This window comes from Rhipicephalus microplus, chromosome 4, assembly GCF_043290135.1.
Source record: "Rhipicephalus microplus isolate Deutch F79 chromosome 4, USDA_Rmic, whole genome shotgun sequence".
NCBI lineage: Eukaryota > Metazoa > Arthropoda > Arachnida > Ixodida > Ixodidae > Rhipicephalus > Rhipicephalus microplus.
The window spans coordinates 66,793,020-66,820,788 of NC_134703.1; the positions used below are offsets into that span (position 1 = coordinate 66,793,020).

At 43.3% G+C, this 27,769-nt stretch overlaps 1 protein-coding gene across 2 annotated transcripts in view; it reads right to left on the reverse strand.

Annotated features, from left to right (window-relative positions):
* The window catches only part of LOC119172082 (glutamate-gated chloride channel), a 160,301-nt gene that overhangs the window by 38,046 nt on the left and 94,486 nt on the right, over positions 1 to 27,769 (reverse strand). The window contains exon 1 of one of the 2 annotated variants that reach the window (XM_037423062.2): positions 27,199 to 27,492. The exons of the other annotated variant lie outside the window; for it this stretch is intronic. Coding sequence (XP_037278959.2) covers positions 27,199 to 27,287 — 89 coding nt within the window. The 5' untranslated portion in view covers positions 27,288 to 27,492. Of the gene's footprint in view, positions 1 to 27,198; positions 27,493 to 27,769 lie in introns of those variants that run through there. 2 annotated transcript variants of the gene reach the window in all.

Below are 27,769 nucleotides of genomic sequence, written 5' to 3' on the forward strand. Positions count from 1 at the left end.
GGTTAATTGCGATTTGCGAAGTATTTTCCAATATCTTTGAACAACAAGAGAAAAGATTAGCATCTTGTGTTTGCATGGCACGGTGATGGCGAGCTAAATGTTTGCATCGTGTCTTCATTGCTATTCCCCTAAGAACAGGCTTCAAAAAACATTCTCGCATGTACTTGGTTACGTTGAAAGCCTAGAAGTTTGGACTCCGGCTTGTGCCTCGGCAGCCTCGGGGGGAAAAAAAACCTGCTTCGGGAACGTACTATTGCGCGACTACAAGTATGCTTTCACGGTGTTGTTCGTTCTGCTTGTCACTTTGGGCATATTGCTCGGAGCAGTACTTTCCTGTGTAGTGATAAAGTTCCCATGTGCCTAAATCCTTTGTTCAAGCCTCACCACTGGGTCCCGTAGTGCTAATTAAATTTCAAACGTGAACTGTCACCTTGGAACACTGCTTGCGGTGTTTGGCAGCTGAAGCGAAAGTCACATTTTCGGTCGTGGCCATGGCGGTCGCGTTTAGATCGAGGTTAAATGCTGAAGGGCTGTGCGCTTATGTTTAGGAGCACGTCAAAGAAAAACCCGAGGCAATTGGAATTTTTAGAGGCCTCTATATCCGCACGCACCAGGATTATGACGTGATTAAGGAACATAAAAACTGATATGGAATTTCGGGGATTTCAGCTGTCATCACAACTGCCGCTATTGAAAATGGGTCGTAAATCTGTCAGTGACTAACAGGCGTTTAGCGTTCTCCTCGAGCCCAATAAAAACATGTCAGTAGCTTTGGCACTTATCCCGAGTCAATAAAGGTAATCATAGGTGGACGATTTTGCACAAAACATGTTTTTATGTCAGTCTAGCGAGATATAAGCAATCGAACTTACATCTAATCAGGAGCTCTATACTGTAATTATTCATGCCGCCTTTATTTTTTCATCAATTTTTTTTTTTTCAAAACCTGATCGCGAAATCATAACTTTGCAATATGGAGTGCAAGCGATATCTGCGTCAATCATCTTTGCGAATCAACTTCTTCGAACTCAAGCCCACGCACACGCCCTCCAACAAGCACACGTGTGATCACCGCCCAACGTCACAGCTGGCATCCGGTAATGGCTGCACCGAGATACCAGACAGCCGGTCATCTGGAAGGAAGAAGCCTGGTCAGCCCCCGCAGTATGGATCCAAGGTTTGGGAACTGACCATTTTCCCAATCGCTGGTGTCCATTATTCTCCGACACAGGACGCAGTACACCAATAGAAGAGCCGCGCAAGACGCTCGAAGGGAGCGCGAAAGCAGTCACGCTTGGTCTGTCTTCATCCCGGAGAGATTACTGCGCCGTTCAACCAGAAATTCGCGCCCTCGGCTCACATTCGGAACCACCTCGGTGTAATGCGCGCTGAACGCCCTCGTTCGCCATTGAGGTCGATATCAGTGAAAAGCTCTTGTGCTCCCTTTCGTGACCGAGTTTACGTGTCAAGCGAAAACTGGGTAGAAAACTTTGGTGATAGAATTGAGTTTTTAATTTATCTGACGCAATGTAATCATAACGTCTAAAGTTACGATCTTTTACTTCCACAAACGAAAGCCTGAATTCTTTTTTTTTATATTGGCGTGCAAACAAGAGAAGAGTGGGGTATTTATTATAAGAGGTGACAGAAGATTTTGGGAACTGAAGAGGTAAAAGTTTTTTTCCTTTTTCTTACCGAGCATTAAATATTCGCATAGCTGATGATCGCTGTTCAGGTACCTAGAGCAAAATGAACAGGACTGATTTCTCAGAAGTTACCGAGGTCATGCAAGAAATTGTAGTGCATTTACGTGATTGTGCTCTTCGATAGCTAAGAGCATAATAACAAAACTGTGAGGTGACTAAATATACCACCACGTTGTGAAAGAGTGAAGAATTTCTGAACGCGTGGTGATGCTACAACCGACATTTCAACAAGCGGTCTTGTCTGCTGCAAGACTGCAACTTTTTCACAATTACCGTCTTGAATAAGAAAAGTGTATGTGTTCAAAGGTGGGTTTGAGCGGCATCACGTATTCATGAAGTTTCCATATTCTCCTGCAATTTTATTTGTATTTTTATGTAGTAAAGCTTGCTCTGGCCTCGTAAACTATATTACTCTTCAGCTAAACGTATATGCTTATGTCCCCACTTATAGACGTCTACTGACCTCTCTTGCTAACGCGGCATGGTTGTAATAAACGTGCTTTCTACCTTGCTTCACTATACTTCATTGTATTGGGGACTATAAAGATAATGGAAACACAAATAAGAAATACGAGGTATAAAAATTTCGCGATAGGTTGACATGTTAACATGTGCTACAGATTGGCTGTAAAAATGTACAGTAAGATACATTTTTCAGTGAGAGAGACTATCAGTACAAAGAACTATCCTTCAAGAATTTCGAAAGAAGTTTTTCAAATTAACGTTTGAACTTTTGTAATTTTTATTTATATCGACAAACTATCCCTCCTAAGTAATACGATTTTTCTATGACGCTATTCCTGAATATCCAGGCAGAAGGCACTCATGAGTTTCCATTTACTAGGCAGCGTGGAATCCGTTGAATCTTGTCAAAGTTTTTTGCTTTCACAACACCTTAGTTTGAAGCGAAAATTCTGAAACTTCAATATTATGGAATGATTTCTACTGAGAAAAGCGGACGAGGGATTTCTCTTGCACCACGGTTCATAACACGGGTAGATGAACACCTACCTTCATACAGCTGCTAATGAAATATGTCAAAAAATTCAAAGAATAAACTCTCCGACAAGTCACTCATAACGACAGGAGCTCTAACTTGTGCGATTGTTCAAGCCTTGCTGTACAGTTTGTGTGAGCATTTTTGACATTCGTATCATTTTGCTTGCTGTATCTTATTAGAAATTGAAGCTAGGCCCTCCAGCCAAACTTCAAGTTTTGTTAGTTGTAACGCCTTGTGCCACGCGTACTTCTGATTTAAGGTATTCTGTCAATAGCGTAGCCGTGTGAAACTCATATAAATCTTGATGAATTAATTCAATAAACTTTGCGATATGAACTTACAGTGCGAAGAGGAGAAGCTGCGAAAACTTCTACTTAGTACCATTCAAGTTGGGTAAGCATGCCCTTTCAAGTGATGTGATTTTTCACTAGGCACAATGCGTTTATTATTGATTGCAAACTTTGTTAGCAGTACGGCCGTTCATCAGTCACCAGAGGATACGCCAGGCACAAAAATACCTTAACGAAATGAGTGCACGACCAAGCTGTTACCAGAATTCTCATTGATTGTTTTACGCAACCGTATATATTATGCAGTAAAAGTTCTGCGCAAATAACACTCAGGTACAAAACATTCCTTTGTCTACGCGTGCCGAGGTCAGGGCCGCTCTATTATATTTTTTTGCTGGCTAAATTCGTAACATAAAAGTTTCGCTAATGAGTGTATCGCAAAAATTACATTCAGGTTTTCATACATCATGTGTCCCCTTATGAAGTGAACACGTTGAGTGCGATAGTAGCAGAAAAGGGTGCTCTAACGAAGGATTTCTTAGTTGCGTGCATGCTCTCCTCTGCCCACGCGCCTTTTCATTACTAAAAAAAAGCTGGCGACTTCCTAAGAGAGAATAAAGCAATCATAGTTTCCTTCTTTCTTTTTCTTTTATAATAGGGTTGTTATGCTCACAGTTTGTCTCACTTGTGATGTTGGTTGGTTGGTTGGCTCCTCAACACCTTGGCGCAACCCACCTAGGGGGATAGGCCATGAATGGGACGGTGCCTTGCTTTTCAAATTATTTCACTTCTTGAAAGAGAGGGTTGGATTACTTAGGTAATATAGGTAATAATAAAAAGGGGTTAAATTTCTAAAAAAACCTTGAAAAGAAAATATATAAACATACAAAAAATTATACATAAAACAACTGAAGTTACTTATTATTAGCATTCCATTCTTCTAGATTCTTGTAAGAAATTTGTAACAGCGGTAAAAACGCTCCTGTGGCTGAATCCAAATGCGACTGCGCCAAATGAAAGAATCACCGGAAGTGTCAAGTTTAAGCCCAACTTTCGTAGGGGTTCTCCTAGTAGATTTTCCCTTTGAGTTTTGAATTTTCGGCATGACAAAAAGAAGTGCTCCAAAGATTCCCTCTCATTACAATAAAGGCACAAAGGCGACTGTGCCAGACCCGACCTGTGAAGGTAAAAGTTCAATGAGGGGACTCGACAACGCAGCCCGGTAATCACTATTTCTTCCTTTCTTGATGAACACCACTTGTTCTTCCAAGGGAACTTTAGCTGTGGGAAGTCTGATACAAACAAAGGGGATTTTTCAAAGTTATTGGCCGTTGTGCGTTTTTCAAAGCGTGCTGCTGTGATATATTCTGAAGTAGGCAAAATAGGTAAAACAGGACAATCAAGGGAAGATACAGCTAGTGCATCTGCATGCTCATTCAGAGCTAAACCTCTATGGCCTGGTACCCAAACTAGTCGGACGAGTCGCACATGTGTAGGAATGAGCGAGTAGAAAGTTTCTAAGGTACGCGAAAAATTTGGTGAGCTTAAGGCAGTACAGACCTAGAGACAGTCTGTTAGAACAATAACCGCTGATTTAGACAATAAACAATCACTGTCCCGGCGCACGCTCTATTTTTTCGTCTTCCACATCCCCTACATCTTTCTCCGGACACGATCACCCGGTGCGCGCTCGCCGGCTGCACCGATTTCTCTGTGCAACACGCGGTATTTCAGAGACGAACAAATGAGTGCCGAGAGAGAAAGATAAAATAAAGAGTTCGAAAGAAAAAACGAAGACACACATATAGGGAGACATAAAGAGAAGGAAAGCTAAAAACATAAAAAACAGAGATCAACACAGAAAGAGAAAGAAAGAAAAGCAGCGAAAAAAAAACATTGTCGGGAGAGAGAAAATAAAAGAGAAAGAAAGGGACGACAGAAAAAATGGAAATACCAAAAAAGATAGAAAAAAGTACAGCACAAAAAGCAAGCAATGGAGGAACAGAGGCGAAACGATAAAAAAACAGAAAGAGAAAATATGATGGGATGACAGAAAGATAAAAAAAGTTACAATTTCACTAAAAGGGCCAATGAATGAATGCATATCAACATATTTAAATGTTTTAGAAAGCAAGGCTAGTGTTTTTAGGAGCAATATTATTTGTAACGAGCATGAGCTTGCTAAGTAGCCAGGTTTCCCGCGGCGCGGCCACAGTAGATGACCACAACAAGGCTCGTGCGTAGTGACGGCATTGATGAGAAGCGCCTCCCATGGGCAGCGCATGCTGGTAGTAAGGGCTATACGTCATGTGTGGCCACTGGTGGCAATTTGTTATATGAAGAGCGCATAAATATGTGGACTGCGGCTTGAGGTACACTTTTGGCACCGTTTTTTCATGTTTAGAGCGCATCCCGTAGAAGTTCCCACCTACTGTGGAGGCAATCATAGGCGCCCCCCCACCCCCCTTGTTCGGTCTCAACATGGGCGCGCACAGACCATCGCGGCCGGAATAGTGATGCTCGCTACGCAGAAAGAGCAGTCTAGTGAGTATATATATGTATATATGAGATCTAACAACCTATAATGTAAAATAAAGCATGGAGGAAGTTATTAGGCCAATTGTGATGTAAATGTGAAGAAAGAAAAGTGGGTGAAAGTTAACTTGCCGTGGGCAGGATATATATATATATATATATATATATATATATATATATATATATATATATATATATATATGTGTGCTTTTCAAGACCAATTTGTTTAATTCCGGGGGCACCACAGCTTCACTGACGTGTTTCAGACAGGGATATGACGTAAAATATACGCTAACAGGTGGCAGAGAACAACACTACAACAAAATATTTCACCGCTGGGAGTCGAATCTTCGCGCCCTCGCTACAGAACACGCGTCGTAAAATGATTCGTCCGCACAGGACACGCTGATCAGCATACTAACGGCTAGCTATTTATTTGCATCATTTTACAATTGACACTAAACTGAGTTCATTGACTTTAGCATGTTTCCTCATCACTAGCGAGGTGACGCGAATGGTTCGAATGGAGCTCTTAGAATAGTGGTGCCGCACAGTGCGACGCGTTCGCTTATCTCGCGATAGGAGGGGTTTGTATGTCATGTGCTCTCACCACAAGCTAGGGAGAGCGCAAAGGTCACTTCGCTAACTGCAGCGGCCACTTTTGCGAAATGAGCGCACCACTGATACATAAAAATTCACAACCATGACAGGTGTTAGTTCGCCCTCATCCTGTGTATGTTCTTACCTTGCGTCCTTTCTGACTGAGAAGAGTTTTGCATGTTTCGAGCTATTGCTGTGCTTCGGGTGACGTTACAATTTGTTGCTGTAGCATCTATTCCTTCGCCTTTGTGCCAGAATAACGCACTAAGAACGCTCTCATTTCCGAGTTTTGTCGATTTCTATGAAAAAGGGATCAGCTATGAATGAATGGATAGAAGAACTTTATTTTTATTCCTGTGAAACGTGACTAGCCCAATGTCTTTTCGTTTGCTGTTTCACCACAAAAGCTGTGGATTCACAAGTTTGTAAATTGGCACTGAATTTCTTTCATTAACTATGTAATCCGACAGATGATTTGTTGTGGTGACTGTTTCACGAAATAGCCTTTAAAATGAGTGATGCATCAACTTGGCTTTAAATACGGATCAAGAATCGTTAGTTACTATTGTTGAAAATTCTTTTCTGAGTGCGACTTGCGAGTGGAAAACGCTATGCCCGCTTAACAAACACAAACTGCCGACGTAAATTGAAAATTAATTTCATAAAGCACTATGCTACAGTGCTCTACGAGGTATTATTTTGCATGAAGCAAAAGATATGAACAAGAACCATCGTGGTATAACTAAAATGCACAACAGCTCCTGATCCAATCCTTCCCGCGCATCATATCCTTGGTTTAAAGCTACTAGCACCTGGGAATGCGTGAGTCAGATGATGCAGTGTTAACACACATGAAGTAAATAAATTGAACATAATGAAGTGTGAAGAGAAGTGTTGTGCATAAGAAATTTTTTGATGACATGACATCAGTGCTTGTAATGCACGTGGCCTCAATAAATGTAAGTTAAAGAAATTTCTGACGCCTGTATCGAGCCGCGTGTTTTCACATATGGAGACAATTTCTAGGCATTACGGATATAAAAAGTTCAAATCCCTGATACGTAAGAATATATAAAGTATAATGTCTCCGCATGTGGAAACATAAGCTTATTTCGTAAGCCCTACCCACGTAACTTAGAAGTGCGGCAGTTTGGGCTAGTTGGTAAGGCATAACGATAGTTAGAGCGCGAGAACAGAACGACCACAAAGGAGCACGAAGGAGACAAGCGCCAACTTGCATAGAAGTGTGGCAGGTTGGGCTAGTTAATTGTTGTGACATCACGATAGTTATAGCGCAAGAACAGAACGACAACAAACAGACATGAAGGACAGTTGGAAGTTAGCGCTCGTGTCTTTCTTGTGTCTTTGTTGTCGTTCTGCTCTCGCGCTATAACTATCGTCTTAACTTCTGAGTTTATTGGTCAGAGCGCGAAAAAATATAGAGGAGACGGTAAACCATGCGACAAAAACCATGTTACACAAAGAACAATGCATGAGTACGAAAACAAACGACAGCAAAAAAAAAAGACGAAGAAAAAGCCATAAGAAAACGAAACAGAAAAGTAAAAGTAAAAATACTATAGTTTCGCGCACTGACACCTTCGAGGAACCTTAGTTCCTTCTCGGACAGAGACACGGAGGGCTTGCTAATGCATGACACCTCCTCGCGTGCCATCTGCGCAGCCTCGACGATAACTCGAGAGCGCTCATCCCTGTGCTTATACAGCGTCACTGTGTCCTTCAAAAGGGGCACGCAGTTTCACTCAGTTCAGTGCTGAGCAAGGAAACCATCCTTCCCGTTTTTAATATTGTTAGCGTGTTCCCTCAGTCAATAGTCGAGACAGCTTCTGGTGATTCCGACATAATAAGAACACCAGGAAAGGGGGGTCCTATAGACAACTCCTGGGAACATGCCACGTACCTGTTCCTATGCTTAACTTTACATTCAGTTTATGATAGCTTTTTCAGGGGGTTTGTAGATTTGGTGTGACTGATTAATTTAAATATTGCAGAGAACAGCACATGAACGTCCACACGTTTTTCATCTTTTCGCCGTCTTATACATCCTGCGATATACCCCTCCACTTTGTGCATTTTCAGTCAACAAAGAGCTAACCTAGACCGTAGCATGTGGGAGTGTACTCGAAACCCACCACCTAATTCTTTACACATTAATAGTAAGGAGCACTGGGAGGCTGCAGTGCGCAGCTCGGCGCCCGAGGTCCAGGACCAGATCTTGGATTGGGCCAAGGTTGTAGCGGAGACCTACGCTGGTTAGGCTCCTCTGACACTCCACCACCGCACCTTTCCCTCTTGGGATAAATAAAGTTTTTCTCCTCCTCCCCCTCTTCCTCCTCCTCCTCCTCCAATTTTTTGAGCCTATGTGATATCGGGTGTCTGTACAGGGCAACAGCTATCCTTTGACGCTCTATATCTGTTTTGTTCAAATCCTGTTCCTGCCTCTGTTCTGCCCTACTGGTCCGCAGGATAGACTCAGCGACAGAGGCGATGAACACGCCTCAGGAAAACCCGAAGCCTTAAGCCGGGACACTCGAGCTTTGAAGCTCACAGAGATGTTGTGAATGCACGACCTGTTCAAGGCATTCTCAAGGCAAGTCCGTGCTATGCCTCTCTTCACTAGCTTGCTGGGAGCGGAAGAAAAAGGAATCAAAGATTTAGGCCACGTGGTTCGTAAAACCAACAAATATCCTGTGTGCTAAAAACAGTCTTAAATCCAAAACCATAATGTGCAATCCGAAAAAGGTAGTGTGTAGTCACGTCTTGCTACTGGAGTGTTCTTTTACAGAGATTGATGTGCACGCAACATCACGGTTATCACGTTGCAACCTTGCTGCTGCTTCCTGTGTGGTTATCAGAAGCTTTCAATAAAGAAGCTTCAGGGGCTTTTTTTAAAGTTTAATAATGGCCAAGACTTATTCTCGGTGAAGGCACTTTAAGAGGATATTAAAGAAGCACTCTTATCTTGGAAAAGTTGGTGTCGTATTCGTGACACATGTTATTTTGCGGGAAACATATGAGGCCAAATAACTTCCCACGGGTAGACGGTTTACATCAGCTACTCAAACAACTCGTGGTTCTATTAGAGGTATATAACTACATTATAATGATGTTGCCATATGCTACTCATGGCTCTGCAGGTGCATTTGTCGAATGACAGGTTTTATCTCTCGTACTCTTGTTAACAATAACTGTTTGTTATATTAGCTTCATACTTTCCACAGGACCATTGTATCAGGCAGGTCAACATACAACGGTGAACGTGCACTCCTTTTTATTGCCCCTTGGAAGTATTGTACTATTAGCACGACATAAACGGTGCGCAGTTTTTATTGGTCGACAACAGCCATGACAGAGACCATCTCTTGTTTAGTTGCAAGTGATTGATATGTGAAATTTCACGTCCCAAAGCCACTATATGATTATGAGAGATGCCGTAGTGGAGGGCTCCGGAAATTTCGACCACCTGGGGTTTTCTAACTTGCACCCAAATCTGAGTACACTGGCCTACAACATTGCCGCCTCCATCGGAAATGCAGCCGCCACAGCCGGGATTGGATACCGTCAGGAGCTTTTAGTTGGAAGTGGACGAGCTTGTGTCAGGCATGAACAAGACGAAGTAACTAGCCGAACCACAGCAACTTGTATACAAGTGTTCCTAGTCAGACTTTTGTCTGGTATTTTTAGTGAAACACTTTTGTAGACCCCTCCTTAAGATGTCAAATCAACCCGCCGAACAACTCACCATTTTGGATATATGGCGTGTGAAATGATTCATTTTTCATGGTGCTTCAGTGAGAATAAAGTAGTCAAAATCAGAATTGTTTTTTTTTTCTTTTCTTATAATACCGGTGATGCATGGCGGCAAACTGAATTCCCTGTCGGTACATTGCTCCTTCGTGGTAAAACAACAGCAGAAGTTTTTAGTACAATTAAAAGTCATTTTAGTCGTATCAAGAACAAAGAAGTTGCTATTGTTTTTTTTTGTCATGTGCCAACGTAGGTAGTGTTCGAGAGCAACACCACTTATACAGGCAACACAAAAAAAGAACGGTCAAAACTGGCTGCAAATTATGACACGCCTAGCAGTTTTTTCTAATCTGTAGATTGCGGAAACAATTTTTAGAAGAATGAGCAAGACATATAATTCACTCACTATCATTTATTGCGAGAAGCTTGAATGCAACCGTCGTGACTTTTAAATGGCTTGAATTGATTCACGTTCTGCTGCCCGCAATTTCATTTTTTGTAAACAAACTTTATTGCATATTTTAGTTTATGCAAATATGCCATAAATCTTATGAATCGCAACTAATAACTCATAACGCGAGCAATGAGAACTTATTTTTGCGGCAGATAATGTATCGCTGAAAAAAGAATAAAGTTGCGATTAAAAACGAACAAAAGGCCTGCGCGTAATTTTGTTTCGCAAAAAAAAACATGAAAGGGGAAAAGCAGAGAGGCTGATTACGCTTTTGCTTAGGCAGTGCGTTTCGACAGTCAATAATAGGCTAAATTTGTATCGTACAAGTTTTAATGAGGGTCATTATTCAAATAGGTTCTTCTGAGCTGCACAATCAAGAGTAATGAGGACATACCTGGTATAGTTTACAAGCATGGGGAGGCTTCCCGCCTTCTCTTTCAATGTTACATATCGTCTACTCATTTTTAAGGCATAATATTGTACGTGTTATGTGTAATAAATTTATTACACGGTGAACGCCATTTTCTGACTGTAAAGTCTGTACCTGCTGCGCTGTATCAAAAAACTAATACGTAAGTTAGTATCTTGCATACATACAACTGAAACATTAAGTTCTAGGCAATGCGTTTGCACGCTTAAAATGTGCATAATTAGTTTATTGTTTTTTTTCCAAAAGCTTCGTCGTGTCAATGCTTTAAGTAATTCAAGCAATGTGCAAACTATGATTGCGTACGCAATCGTGTAGATATCAGGGCTTCTCGCGCTGTAGATATGTCATATATACAATAAAAAGAACCATGTATTTTTTTCCATAAATATGTGGTCATACGTTTACCCACATATCACGTAAGGGAGGGTGAAAAATCAAAATAAGATTCTAAAATTCATTGTCAGCTGTACGTGTTGAACATATTGATAAAATATATTACGTCCTGCCCATGCGAAAATCACTGCCGAGTATAAAATTCACCTACCGTCATTTTGATAAAAATCAGGCCAACACTGTAAGCGAAACTTGCCACTCACCAACTTAAGCCTTCATCTCTTTAAAATATATGATTAACGAAAACAAAGGAATTGAGAAAAGTTTGCTGCTCCCAAGAATCACCTTTTTTGGACGGCGACGTTAGCTTGCGGACTTGAATCACGCAGTCTCCTGTCGCGTAAATAATTAACTTCCTCTGATGGCCAACGAGTGGACTTCGGCACTACCGCACTGTACGAGATCACCCTCCGCGCCTATCTCTAATGACATGCCACCACGTGTGTGGATCAATCGCTCTTGCCTAATGTTTGAAAGCGTAGCAGTGTTTCTTGAATGGCCTCTTTGTGTTTTAGGTATAAATGATTTAGGTTGATGTATTGTGTGAAAGCATATTGCGTCCTAAATCAATCAAGAAGTAGGTATTGTCGTTGCACTTCATATAACGAGGTTTAATAAAAAACACCGATACACACGATACCGAGAGAGAGAGAAAGAGAGAGAGAGAGAAGAAATATAAGAGCGTAGGGAGGCTAGCGCCATATCTAAAAAAGACAATATACGGTGTGGTTGATACATGTATTACTCCTAAATGATAAAGACAAAGAAAATGTCAAAGAAGTAGCCGCCTATCGTTTCCCACGTTTTCCCAACCGTAGTTTGGGCACTTTTTAAGGCTTAGCGGGTAGTGAAAAATACGTTGAAAACAAATCCGGCCCTTACGTTCTTCGGTAAATTTCGTTAGTCCTTTCGCAATTAGGACCATCACATTTCTCCGTTTTAACGTCATGCCGTAGGCTAACTAGAGCAGATTTCCTCTCACTGAAACAACCAAAAACCAGCAGGAAATAGAACATCAAAGCTTGCAACAACAAAAATTCCAAAAACAGGGCCTGTGTACCTAAGCCGATGTTTAGGCAAGAGGACTTGTCTACCTCAAGGCTGAACAGATTTCTTTAGCGCTAGCACGTATATGCTTCGTACCTTTTTCCACAATTCGCAATGAAAAGAGGCAGTAACTTATGGTAAGCGAATGGTGGAAGGGCCATGGGGTGACGAATTGTGTGAGAAAAAGGAAAGACGTAGTCATTGAATAAATAAACAAAATAAGCGGGGAGGGTCTTGTCGTGAATCAGCCGTGACTTGGTTGATGTAGGTACGTCATCGTAGACAGCGCAGCTTTGACTGCCTTTTTGTAGCACGCCGATGTAAAGAATAATTAAAAGCTTAGTTATGTTGCTTTTCTGTGAACACGTTCTCAATATTGAGTTTTTGTGCATGTCTGTTAATTCGAAAAATTGCAGCTTATGGCGTATTCAGAAAATTACTGGGACAACCTGAACTAACTTGTCCGGTAAAGAGCACTTGGAAATTTTTTGCAATGAAAATGACTTAGGGAACGTTATACAAAAAGAAAAGAAACGAAAACAGCAAGACTTAGACACTTACGGGAAAAAATTCCGACGAAAAGTCAGGGCTTTTTTGTTATCTTAAAGTAGTTTTGCATCAGCACGAAATATAAAGTTCATATGGCATAGTGTGCTTACTCCAAGAATTGCTTTAACCTTCTTCTTTAAACGAAAATTTTGAACCACCCTCATGCATAAACGTATGATCGTTCCCTGATCTTCTTCAATGAACTGTACGCTAAGTGCTACAATCCATCCCACTGGTAAATCCATCAAATCAGAAACTTTACTGTGTTCCATTCTCTTTGCCCTATCTCTAACTACCTCCAATGTCACGAAGCGACGCAGAAGCAAGGATTAATACGCTCGCGCACAATGTCACAAGGTCTCCGTGGAATACCCCCGGATTTCTCGACACCCGTCTTCACCGCCTGAATCCATGTCTACGACTTACCATTCCACCTGGTTTATCCAGATCTGAAACAACCGTTCCCTGCCGCATGTGGCTCGGGGTGTCTTTACGAACGCCTTTTCTTGCAGGATTGGATGGGCAGACAGTGTTGCTTGTGAATATTGCGGCGCTGACGAAACCATCGAACACAATTTGTGTCAGTGCCCTCAGTACCCTCAGTACAGCTGTCAGAGACAGCCCTGTCAGAAGTGTTTGCACGAATCTACGACCAGCCCCTTTTCAAAAAAATAATTTTGGGATGCCGGAGAGATCAAGCGTCACGCCGAAAAGAAACAAAGGCCCTTCTGAAGTTTCTGCGATCGATCCGCCTTGTCGAGAGATAGTGACAATCTAGTGTGTGGGTGTGTTGCCGCTTCCGTTTTCCTTACTTTTCTTTCTCCAATTACCCCTTTCCAATGCAGGGTCGCGAACCAGGTACTTGCTTTCCGGTTAACGTCACTGTCTTTCTTCATGCTATATATATATATATATATATATATATATATATATATATATATATATATATATATATATATATATATATATATATATATATATAAACAAGCTATACAGAGGGCTTAAAAACTGCAGCGACAATGGGGTTTTTGTAGGCGCTATTTTTATATGTCCATGGCAAATACTACCACACCTTGAACACCTACGATATTGGACAAATGAACATCTTTCTTTCTCTTGTTTAATACCGAAAGGATGCAGAAGCTATATATATATATATGGCGCAGCTAGGGTGAAAATTTGTGGTGATCTGATAAAAAGCTGCGCGACTGTAAATTTGCGATAGGGGAAGAATATCAACTCTTTTTAAAAGTCATGTGCTCTATTTGACTTCCCATGATAACTGCATATTTATACTGCTAATTTAGCAGCGCACAGTTAATCATGACGTAAACGGGTGCAAATGAGCTGTGTAGAGCTCGCACGTATTATGATGATTATACTGCCTGTAGGTATCTTAACTCAAAAACACGGATATGATCATGAGAGACGTGATGAAGGAGAGCTCTGGAAACTTGGACCAATTGAGTTATTTTAACGTGCACCTGAATCTTAGCACACAAGTTGCGCCCATTTGACCATCACAAAAATACGGCCGTCACAACCGGCATTCGATCCCGCAACAACCACTACAACACCTTAACTAGTTAAAAGAATTTCTCTGTGTAAATGGGACAAAATTATTTTGCCTTCCCTAAGCATAGAAGCTGCTCAAGTCCTCCGTAGTCATTCAGCAACAGCTAATAAAAGAAATAATTGCTATGCGAAAAACGAAGAGAATGATTAGCTATTTTTACCGCCCCTCACCTCATCCAATGAAAGGCAGCAGCAATAAATCATTCGCAAAACAGAGTCACTTGCATACAAGACTGCCAACGTTAAATCAGAGAGTAAATAGCCGTATGTTGTATGAGAATCAAGAGAGTTTGAGCCAAATGCACTAGTTGCCGGACACTTCGTAGCTTGTGGTTCTTTGGGGTCTCATTCAAACTGTTCTTAGTATGGCGGGGTTGTTTTACTAGCGCTAATCTTGATCAGATGGCTTGCCTGATCAGATGATCTGCTCGTTTGCTTGCACTAACGGTTCATACTGTGACTGAGACAACCGAGACGGAAATTGATTGATATGTGGGATTTAACGTCCCAAAACCACCATATGATTACGAGAGACGCCGTAGTGGATCGCTCCGGAAATTACGAACACCTGGGGTTCTTTAACGTGCACCCAAATCTGAGCACACGGGCCTACAACATTTCCGCCTCCGTCGGAAATGCAGCCGCCACAGCCAGGATTCCATCCCGCGATTCCATCCCGAGCACCTTAGCCACTAGACCACCGCGGTAAAGTAACCGAGACGCAGTGTTACGTGAGCACTTCCACGTTTTATAATTACTGCAGTCTTACCATTCCAACTACTTTCTGACAACACGTAGCAGTGCTGCATTCGCCTTTTTTGAGAATTCGGGACACCTTTCGAAATGAAGTCAGGTGTTTACTTGGAATGCAATTCCCCTCGAGAAGCCTTTCATCATGTAACAATAAAGTGTGGGTTGATGCTTTTATTTTCATTGTCGGTTGGTGTGCTCCGTAGCCGTTTAAAAGCAGCAGCGAGTATGTAGATGTCACACTCCCTCAGTTCAACGTTAGCAATTTCTTTAATAAGTTAAATTACCCCGATAACGTTTGTACACCCTTCCATGTACACCACCAACAGGCATGGTTCTTTAAGGACTTCACAGCTAATATATCTTTTACTATTCGTGGCAGGCGTAGAATTTTAACTGTTTTTCAGAGAAATGACTCAGAACGTTTTCTCAGTATTAACAAATATTTTTGTCACAAAACGCGTAACCTAATACCCAAGAAGCAAGCTTCCTGTTTTATGCAGCTGTGTACATATGCTCGTGGGAGCATACATGCATATGTTCGTGGGAGTCTTCGCTAGTGCTCAGGACAAGGCTTGATCGCAGAAAACATATTTGTTCTCATAAAATTTTTGTTCCTTTCACGGAACAATAAATGCTTAGGTAACGTATCGTAAAGGTGTTTATTGAAGCTTAGTCGATGACTGAACTATTCCACGTTTTTTTTTTTCTTTGTCGCAGTCATTCGCAAGACTGGATCAATCTTTTCTTTTCGTTCTACCTTTCATGCGAAAGTCCGCTAGTTATTAATTAATGATAATATACTTCATTTGATCTTCACAACATCAAGGATGGTACAGGAGCTAAAGGCGAGCAACGCCTGACAGAGACCCCGGTACGCGTAACATGTCCCAACAGCATATTACATGACATAATGTCAGTTAACTGGCAGTGTATAAAACTATAATAAATTGTTATACAATTGATAAACAATGCATTGGGAGCACAAAGACTTTCGCATTCATTCATTCATGCATTCATACGTAGTTATTGTGCTATTTATTAGCATAACATCATAACAGTACCTCTATATTGGAAGTCGCTGTCTTGGAATGTCATGCAACCAGAAGCTTCTCATTTTCCGACCTATTGTTTCACTTATCTGCGTTTTTACATTGCTTCTTAGCCCAAGCCGTTGTATACAGAGATAGGAGAATCTTGGTTAGTTAAAATTTCACCCTAGCAATCATAAATTATTGTGAACGTATAATACGTTTTTCTAAGATAGTTTACACTTGTCCTTAAAACCGCTCTAGGAATGAAACCCCTCGAGTTCCAGCGTACGAATTTGTTTGCAAATGCAGCTGCTGTTCAGTGAATTGACTTGAAGCTATTGCCCTAATCTATTTACACGTTGGCCTAAAATGATTGATTACAGGTACAGCTCGGGAATCCAGAAACATCGGCAGCTGTTGGAGTATTGCTTGTTAATTCGCTGTAAAACAATTCTTTACTGACGCAAAGCTTTCCCTAATAAAATCATTCTTCAATCTTTCTGCGATGAAAATGCGAGAGGATGTTTTGTCTACTTAATTTCTTTAAACATTTCTATGAAATGCAAAACAAAATTGAGCGAGATATTATGATACTCTTGCATATATTCAAGCGCGGAGCTCAAAATATGTGTACAGGTGATTTACGAGCAATTTAATTAAGCCTCAAGGCGATTAAGCTTTCGGAAGGCTCTTATGAATTATGAGCTCAACGAACCAGAAGAAGAAGGCTCGACACGTGAAGGGTGTGGCGCTAGTCTTTACGAGTAAATGAGTTGGGTGACCACCCGTGGAATTCTATAAAATTATGCTCCACGGAAATAGATCTCTCGGCTAGTGCTTTTGGAGCCAACAGGGCACCAAACTTTAGAAGGCCGAAGCGATTTCGGTCGGCGACGCAGCTGAACGTGACATGTTTTGGCAGAGGACGGCGCCACCTATATCAGCACTCACATTTGTTCACTTCTTTTCTTACGGTGAAAGCTTTCGTTGTCGGCAGGCACGTCACGTTCGTCTTTTGCACGCGTCACATCCTTCCTCTCTACAATCCAGCTGTTTCGCGGCTTGTATACTCAGTGAATTAGGCAACCCATTTTGTGTTTCGACGACTCAGTCCCTTCCGGGCATCACCGGGCATAACAGTTCTCTTTTGTATACTCCAACGACAAACAAACGCATGTGCAAGTGCTCATACAATAGAAAACTGCATCAGTACCTTCACAAAACTAAGTTTCCTAGATTTAAAAAACTGAAAATGTGAAAAGGACAGACTGTAAAATGCAGGTGGAACTAATCTCACGATAACAAAAAAAAAACAAGCTAAGTAGAATACATAGATTGAAGCTCCAAGCCTTCTATAACAAACGGGCTAGTGTCAGTAAGGCAGGTGACGGAAACCCAATTGAGCTGATTTGTGCTCAAGCCATTTAATTGTCACCAAGGAGCTGAACAACGTTAAAAAGAAATAAGCTATTGGTCACGTAGTAGCATAATTTCCCTGCCCGTACAGGTTCAGTACTGGCCCTTCATTCGTATTAACCTAATGCTGATTGATCGAAACGGAGGAATGTTTTAATCGACAAATGTGGTGTTGCATTGGTCCTATCAGACTAACAAATTAGGATGCTTGAGTGAACAGCGACGTTTCTTTCTACAGATATATTCTGAAATAACGCAATCGTTTTTTTTTTAATTATAAATAAACCATATGCTTTAGGATGCCTAGTAGCCTGATATATAAATATTCGACGTCAGTGTAAACGCACCTAATGGGAGCAGACGCATTTATACCTATAATTACTTCTTCACACAATCTGAAGTAGTACGTCGCTATCACCTCTGCCTTTTTAGTCACTGTGCAGCTGATATGTACTTCCTAGTTACATTAGAAGTCATAGGGAACCCTTCTTGACATTTGACGATTGACTGACGCTATAAGATGACAAGGAGGACTTACAATTTTGTATGTAGATATAAAGAAACATTTTGGCAGCTTTTATTTTCCTGATTTTATTATCGGCCGAACTGTATGAATACAATTTTTTGAGCGCTTAGAATATGTTCATTACGTCTTATATAATACTGAATCCAAAATTTGTAAGAAACCCAGTAGTTACGACGGTATTTCCTTGATCTGCGTGAAATTCGTAAAATATGATTTCATAATGCAACGAAATTTTGAAAGCATGGGAGAATTATCACGCAGCGTTACTATTGTATTTGAATAAATCCCTAAAATTCTAAACATGTTCTATTTATACAAAATCAACTATTATCTCAAACCAATGCTTGCCTAAAACCATTGCCTTCGTTTGTTTTTAAAGCAGTTAAAGCAATAGCCTTGCAAGTGTTTCCAGCGCTTTGCTAAGACGACATGGTGGTGACACCTACCCGTCCCCTTGCGTTCTACACCTTTTCACCTCCGAGACGGGCGAGCACGCCGCGCGCTTCGTTTTCCAACGTAACTGCCAGACGGCGCTCATGTCTCACGTGTGACGTGACTTGATGCGCTCGTTCGCGCTGATGCGCGAACGAGCGCATCAGCGCTTATTCAGCGAACGAGCGCTGCAGCGATTATTCACGCTGCGCTTCTCAATAATCGCTGCAGATTATTTTCGATATGCAGTGAGTTGTGGAAAGTCCTTGAGTGACGGAGCGTTTGTGAATACGGGGGTAAAGCTTCTCCTTGAAGAGTCAAACGCAATAGCGATGCCCCACTTCTAGTTCGTACTTTGAACATTTAGTGCCTGAAACCTTTTTTTTTTCAACTTGCTATGCATTCATACGTGGCCTTAAGAGACTAGGCATCGTAGCGTATGTACCTTTTGCAGTGTGTGACTGGCTTTAAACCACGAAGTCATAATGGAAATCACATGTTCTGACGGCCGCTGGTAATAGGTGCTTGTACCACGCATTATTGCTGCAATATTTCATGTATTTAGAAGGATGTATACAGGACGCGTGTGTTTCTTGAGCATGACAGTTACTTTCACTGCGTTTTCAAGCAGGTGAAGCTATTTTCACTGTACTCAGAAGCGGATGCGTGGCCGTGTGGTCGAACATCCGCTTGCCATGCTAGCGACCCGAGTTTGATTCCCAATCTGCCGCAGAATTTTTTATAATTTATTTTATTCGCGTCATTCTTGATTTTTCGGCCATGCATAAGATGATGATTCTTCGCTCACAACCAAGGACGCTGGCACCAACGCCGAGATTTCTGCGCAACGAGCTCTTTCGGCAGATCCCACAGCAGATCCCACGTACTTTGTGGAGGAGGAAAGTTTAAGCGGAAAGACAGGGAGGTTAGCCAGTTCTTAGACCGGCTGGCTACCCTGTGCTGGGGAAAGGGGTGAGGGGAATGAAAGATGTTAAAAAGAAATGTTGCGAAGAGAGGGAGAAATTACAAAAAAAAATTGCGATAGAGGAAAGGCAACATCAATGAGTAAAAGACACTAAAGTCTGTCTCTGAGGCCAGTTGTCCGCAAAAAGCGCAGCAAAGCTTTCAAAGCCTTCTGGGCTGAGGATGGGCTCGGCCAATGACCCAGAATCCTTTGTTCCGACAAAGGCCGATTGTCTAGTCTATCCAGAGCTGCAGTGAGTTCTTGTCTTTGCACGTTGAAATAGGTGCACTCACATAGAAGGTGCGCGGTGGTTTCTTCGCAAGTGCAGTAAGTGCATGTAGGAGAGCTGGCCATCCCGATGAGATAAGAGTATGCGTTCGTGAAGCCCACTCCAAGCCACAGGCGGCATAGAAGAGTCTCCTCAGCTCGAGATATCCTTGGGGGAAGACGAAGCTGCAGATCGGGATCCAAGTTATGCAGGCGCGCGTTTGTGAAGTCTGTCGAGTTCCACTGTACCAGTGTGAGGTCACGTGCAAGCGAACGAAGTCTTGTAGCTGCGTCGGTTCTTGAGAACGGGATGGCTGTGTATTGGGTACCATCGTGTGCAGATCTAGCGGCCTCATCTGCGCGGTCATTGCCATATATACCGCAATGACCTGGTATCCACTGATACACTATGCTGTGCTTTTTTTCGGTTGCTTGGTGATGAAGAAGCCTTATTTCAGCTACTAACTGTTCATTAGGTCCATGGCGAAAGGGTGATATAAGACATTGAAGAGATGCCTTCGAGTCCGAGAAGATCGACCAAATTCCCGAAGGTTCTTTCACTATAAACTCCAGAGCTGCACGAATGGCTGCAAGTTCTGCAGCTGTCGATGACGTCAAATGCGATGTCATGAATTTAATTGTGATGTGCCTCGCGGGAATAACCACCGCCCCTGCAGAGCTTACTGAAGACACCGAGCCATCCGTGTAAATGTGAAGGCGTCCGTTGTGCTTCTCTTGCAGGAAAAGTAATGTGGCCTGTTTCAGGGCTAGATGCGACGACTTTTTCTTATTTTGGATGCCAGGAATTGTAAGAAGGGCTTTGAGTGGGTGTAGGCACCATAATGGTATCGGCGGCTGTGCTGCATGCGTGAAGTGCAATGGAAGCACTGCGCAATGCTGAGCTACAGTTGCGCTGAACGCTGAGTGGGGCCTGGAAGTTCGAAGTGAGGCTAGGTGATGAGATGGAAGCCGAGCGAAATGTCTTATGTGCATTCTCAAAGCGTCTACGCGGATGTATGCGTTGACTGGATAATCACGCGCAATGATGACTGTCGCTGCTGTAGACGCGCCTCTCGGGAGACCAAGGCATATTCTCAGGGCTTGGGCTTGGATCGACTGGAGGACGCGCAAGTTTGTTCTTCGGATCCCGCAAAGCACGGGTAAGCTGTATCGCATATAACCGAGGAACAAAACAGTGTAGAGTTGGAGCATTGCTTTTACCGATGCACCCCACGTTTTTCCAGCAAGAAACCTCAGTACGTGGGTGATCATGGTGAGTTTAGTTTTCATATGGGCGATGTGAGGGCTCCAGGAGAGGTCGCGATCAACTATGACTCCGAGGAATCGGTGGGTCTTCACGTAGTTGATCGTGTGTCCGTTGATTTTAATAACATATGGGCTCATAACCTTATGCGTGAATGCTATAAGCGAGCATTTCTCTGATGACAGCTCTAGTCCCCGTTCTTCCAGGTACTTTGTCGCTATTTTTGCCGCTCTCTGAAGCCGGGCACGCAAATGAAGGCGTGTTACGCCTGACGCCCAGATGCAGATGTCATCTGCATATATTGATAGATGGGCAGATTCTGGAAGTGCATCAACCAGGCCGAGTAGCGCTAGATTGAAAAGTGTGGGGCTAAGAACGCCGCCTTGAGGCACACCTCGGTGGTTGCAATGGTGCGTTGTTGTGCCATTCTCCGTCTGTACAAAGAAAGTTCTGCCTTTCAGATAGCTGTGGATCCATTGGTAAACCCGACCCCCTAATCCAACATTTTCCATGACATCCAGAATAGCTTCATGTGATACGTTATCGTATGCACCTTTCACGAAGAACAACGCCGCAGATAAACGTTTCAGTCTTTTTTGATGCTGAACAGATGAGACCAGGTCTATAACGTTATCAATTGCGGACCTCCCACGCCGAAAGCCCGTCATAGCATGAGGGTATACCTCATGGTGCTCCAGGTACCACTCCAGGTGAGTCAAAATCATCCTCTCCATCACTTTCCCGAAACAGCTGGTAAGCGCGATGGGGCGATAAGAGGTCAAGTGCAGAGGAGATTTACCTGGTTTAAGCACAGGGACGAGGCGGCTGGATTTCCATGAATGGGGGATAAATCCGCTGCTCCACGAGTCGTTGTACACGGATAGAAGGGCCCGTCGAGCTGCTTCTCCGAGATTGCAAAGAGCCATGTACGTGATCCCATCCGGACCAGGCGATGAAGATCGTTTGCATGCCGTCAAGGCCGCTTGTAGTTCCTCTAGAGAGAAAAAGGTGTCCATTCTTGAATCTCTGGAAACTGGAGCGTTTTCTAGGTGGCGCGTGGTGCACGCGGACGCATGACCGGCAACTTTCATGCAGAAATCTTCTGCTACTTCAATTTCGGTGCGTCCTTGGTGGAGAGAAAGACACTTGAAGGGGCGATGTTGATGTGGCGATGTTCGTAGGCCACGGACAATCCTCCATGTCTGCGTCAAAGGCTTGTGTGGATCCAAAGATTCGCACAGTTGTTTCCAGCGAAAGGATTGAAGTGAAATGATTCGCCGCTGAATTTTTTTCTGTAGGCGCCTTGCCTCCCTCAAGTCGTGAATGGACTTAGTGCGCCTATATCTTCTTTCTGCGCGACGACGGATTGCTCTGAGCCGTTCCAATTCCGCTTGATATTGACAATAATCTGAAGTATGTTGAATATGATAGGTCGCTTCTTGAGTAGCACCTCTAATCATATCCTCGAGGGTGTCAAGAGGAGGCGCTTTATTTTCTTGACACCTTTTTTCCGTCAGTGACCTGAACTTTGTCCAGTCGATGCGAGTCGAAGTGTCGTAGTTTGGCGATTTTTCCAGGCCCTTGATCTTCAAATAAGTTGGTATGTGGTCGCTTCCATGAGTTTCATAGTCTGCGAACCACTTGACCTTTCCATTTAGGCTTCGTGACACAAATGTCAAGTCAAGGCAGCTGCTGTATGTCGTTCCCCGTAAAAACGTTGGGCTTCCGTCGTTTACACAAAGCAGCTGCTGCTCCAAAGCAAAGGAGAATACTTGCCTTCCGCGACTGTCTGTCTTCTGACTTCCCCATAGTGGGTGGTGAGCGTTGAAATCTCCGGTGATGATCCATGGTCCAGGTGTGGCTGTTAACAGTGCACGTAGTCTTTCAGGTTCAAAACGGTTTGAAGGTGATATATATGCGCCTACAAGCGTGAAATTGAGGTCTCTACGTTTAACTGTCAAGCAGACATACTGGTTGTCATCGTGAGGTGCTACACGGTGCTCGATATAGGTAAGGTCGCATCTGATATATACAATGACTTTACTCTGTTCGTTGCAGGTAGCGGACTTGAAGGCTTCGTACCTGGATAGTCGTATTGCATTGTGTAGCCTTGGCTCACAGATAACAATAATTGGAAACTGGTTTTTGAACACAAATTGTCGTATATCAGAAATGCGGGGCTTGAGGCCTCGGGCATTCCACTGGAATATCGAAGCTCCTTTGACCTCTTTACGAAAGGCTTGCAGAGGCGGAGCCATGGTGCCTTTCCAGACTTGATAGCACCGGCTTCAGCGCATTCACTAACTGAAGTGCACTCTTTGCAGCCGGACTGTCAATGCTAGTGAGGAGCATACGAATGGTATTCATAAGGGCCTTTACCATGGCTACGATTTCTTTGTCGCGACTATCACCGCATTCTCGTTCCGAAGTGATTGTAGACGAGCGATGCGGTGGCTCAAACGGTGGGTCTATCGTTGGCAGCGCTGGCCATGCTTCAGGCGAGCCGGTGATGCTCTTGTCTTGCTTGGAGGATTTGTTTTCGGCGTGTCTGGACGCTTGAGGTGGTATGCGGGCGGTCTTTTGGTGAGGTTCAATCCTTGCTTCAGCACTGGGTCTCCTCAGGGGCCTCCGGCGACGAGACCGCCGGCGTCGTACTTGGGCAGCGGCCTCCCTGTGAGTTGAGCCATCCCGGACCATTTGCCTCAACACTTGCATTTCCTTTTTCATGATTGGGCAATCTTTCGACGATGCTTCGTGAGGGCCATGACAGTTTCGACATTTTCGAAGTTCTGCCTGGCAAGCGTCTGCGCTATGTGATTCTGAGCATAGCGAGCACACAGCCAGGTTTGTACAAACAGCACTGACATGTCCCAATCTATAACATTTCCGGCATTGAAGGGGTTTCGGTACGAAGGGTCGCACTGTGTGTCGAAAATGGCCGACCTTGACTTGCGATGGAAGGCTGTCACCCTTGAACACGAGCTTCACGCAGCGTGATTTGCCAAGGCGACGAGCTTGCAGTATAGTAGGTTCTGCAGACACCGGTTTGATGAGAGCAGCAAAGTCACTTTCGCTGATGGAAATGTCGACGTCGTAAATGACGCCTGCCGTAGAGTCGCGGCCATCAGGTATATATGAGCGAACATTGATGTTATCCAACTTCTTGACGTTGCTCAGCACTTCCAATGTGCTTCGTTGAGTGACGTCTACGGCGAGGATATTCTTACGGCCATTGATCCGCACGTCCGCGATCTCTCCCTGGGCGAGTTCCTCAAGAAACCTAGACGTGACTTGACGATTGAGCCGGTTGAGACTATGAGCCGCATCGACCGGCACAAACAGAATTGTGTATATCGTGGGCTCTCGCGTCGTCGTCACATTCTTACTTGTTGTTGGAGACGGCATCACTAGTCTTCTTTTTCGCTGCCGCCTTGTCACAGGCACGAAGTCGCCTTCATCGGAGCTCTCGTCGCTGGCCGTAGAGTAAATCAGCGTGTCTTCGCTGTCGGCATCACTCGGGTGGCCCGTACGCTTTCTCGTGGTAGCTGCGGACGACGTCGATGGTTGCGGTGGAAGCCCAGGCGAATCCACGTCCATCGCCGCAGTCACTGGAACGGTGTCTTCCACAGAGTCGCAGAAAAACTTTGAAAAATTACAGATAGTGACAGCAGTGTTCTACGCCAGAATCACTTTGTGAATCGTACTTTTTGAATCGATGTACGCGAAGCATGTGGATGGAAGGTGAAACATGTTATTTTTTTTATTTTTTTCATTGAGCGAGAAGTTATGAAGTGACGCTAAATATATGTGCGAATTGACGCACGCACATGCATTGAACAGCCGCGTATGTTTTCTATTACCCGTTTTTTAATGTTGCGTATTGATAACAATAGCAACGTGGATATTAGCAACACCAAAGTGGTCAGCTGATATGAAACGCTGGTTTGTGCTGGTGCGCGCAATGATTGTAGCCCTCAACACTGCTACAGAAATTAACCTCAGCGGATGGTGCCTAACTACAAATTAAGTTAAGCTGACATGACGGCTGTATCATAAGAGTATATGTGTTGTTCTTATATTCGGATAGCGAGTACTGCAACCATCATGCACGTTACTGAGCATTAGGGTCTATTTAAAATATTTAAAAAGTATATACGAGGCCTGGAATGGCTCTGTGTTGGAATACTTCATTGGCACACAGAATGATAGGGTTCAATTCCTGCTGAAACACTGATATTTGTTTGCATTCTCTGGTCAGCGCTGCCTATGGCAGCCTATTCTTAACGCTCAAGCGTTAGAGTTACCCGTGTGTGTTCTCGCCGTTCCTGAGTATATATATATAAAAACCCTATCACCTGTGGCACATACCCTCGCACCAGTCACTCTTACCCACCCCCGGTTATGTGCCATTGTTTTTGGAAAATGTTTCACAATATACGCGACCAGATTGGGACATTAATCATGTCATTACAAGCAAGTCATATTTAACAGGCCATCTTACCCTCCCGTACTAATTTTGGTGTACCCCAAGTTAATAGGGGGATGATGAGAGCACCCAGACGTAAGCGGTTATAGATAGATAGATAGATAGATAGATAAATAGATAGATAAATAGATAGATAGATAGATAGATAGATAGATAGATAGATAGATAGATAGATAGATAGATAGATAGATAGATAGATAGATAGATAGATAGATAGATAGATAGATAGATAGATTCAAAGTCGCCGAAGCTCGCTAAGAAATGCTTCGCATTTAAAAAAAGAAATGAACAGAGAGCTAGAGGCTGGACATATGACCAGTGCAAAAGATAATGGTTTTCATGATGACAATACATTCAAAGAGAACTGACAAGATATCGCCCAAATGAAGAATAGTTTGATTAATACGTTTGTTGATAACACGTGGATAACGACGTGATTTTCAAAGTAATTTTTATTATCGAGGACTATAGAAAAATTAATAGAAAACTGCGCTCTGTTTGGTGGTTGTTTCAGAAAAGGAAAGTTGACAATTTTTGTTTTTAAGGTAAGGCTTCAATTTTCTACTTAGCACACACAAAGAAACACATACGCACACTAGCAGGCGTACGACTTTTTCTCAAGTTCCACTCACAAAAATCAGAGTGACAAGAAAGAGAGAAAGAAATAAAAGGAAGGAACAGGGAGGTTAACCTAGAAGAACTGGTTTGCTACCCTGTACGGGGGTGGGGAAAAGGGTCGGAAAGAGAATGGGGATAAAGAGATATAAAAAATTGCAAACATATTGATACGAAGTAGTGCTTAAAAGATAAGCGGACAAGTATTCTTTTTTTTTCAGATATTGACGCATTTGTTTATATATCTTTAAATTACGGAGGAATAAAAATCACGAATATTTTCATTGAAAAATAACCCGCAACCTAATATCCACATATGACATCTTATGTTGAGCTTTGGCGAAGGTTGTAATACTACAACTAAAGGACCTGAGTGGCAACTAACATCCGTATAGCTTTCCTGGCGTAGGCGAAAACGAGTGGCGGGTTATCCACATATGACATCTTATGTTGAGCTTTGGCGAAGGTTGTAATACTACAACTAAAGGACCTGAGTGGCAACTAACAACCGTATAGCTTTCCTGGCGTAGGCGAAAACGAGTGGCGGGTTTCTTGTAAAAATGCTGAAAATAATCTACGGCTAAATTTTAACCTGCTATTGTTAAGGAGAATTTCATTGGTGTTACCAGTCAATTAAATAGCATCCGCGAGATCACTATGGGATAAAAAGCGTTAATATACCATAAAACTCCGTATATTAGACTATTTGAATGGCCCTAAGTCCATAGAAAAATGTTCATCTATATCAGCCTGAGCTAATAGAAAAGGCCCCCAAGACAGCAATACAGAACGCGTTTCACTATTTCATTTTTCGTTTTAACAATCACGCTCCCTAATTTCAGACACTGAGAACATATGCCTTCAAAACCACCATTTCAGTCTGTGTACTTACGGTCTCACGTGAATGAACACAACTCACACTCGAACAATCTTTCACTTTAGCCACGACCACGTGCCACGACTAACTTAGCCAGCGTCTCGAAAAAATTTCCCATGACACCGATGCAATTTGCCGTCCTCATTTCTGAGGAAAAAAGCACATAGTCATAACCCTTTCATTCTTCTTCGTGCATACCAAACTACTCTCATCAACTCACCCAGGCACGAGAGCCAGAGCGGGCGGCCAGCAGAAGATGCCGATCACCATGACCAGGCGGCAGGCGCGGGTGCATAGCCCGCCCATCATCGCGTGGCAACGTTCGTCACAGCGTGCGTGCAGCGGCCGGCCACCACGGTGACGAGGGAGCTATGGTTCAAGCTCTCCGGGGACGACGGGTCCGCTGCCCGCGATTGAGCGGCGGCGTGGCTCTACTACAAGAGCGTCCGCGGGCCCCGCAACGCCGCCGCTGCCGTCGCTAGCGCGCCAACACGCCGCCCGCGTTGGCGCGCTCGTTAACGGCCGACACTGTGGCGAGGAGCAGGCGCTCTCTCTTTCTCTCCTTCGTTTAGGAAGAAGAGGGAGTTCTGATCTGCAGCGTGGCTCAGAACTCTCTCTTCGAAAGTAAACGCACATCCGTGCTCTCCCTTTGGACCCGTCAGCCACTGCACTCCCGTTGCCAGCTTCGTGTCTCCTCGTGACAACTTTCAGACTCCCTTTCTCCCCATTCGCTTTTTCTTCCTGTTTTTTGCGTTTTCTCTAATTGACCATGTTTGCTTTGCTCCCACGCA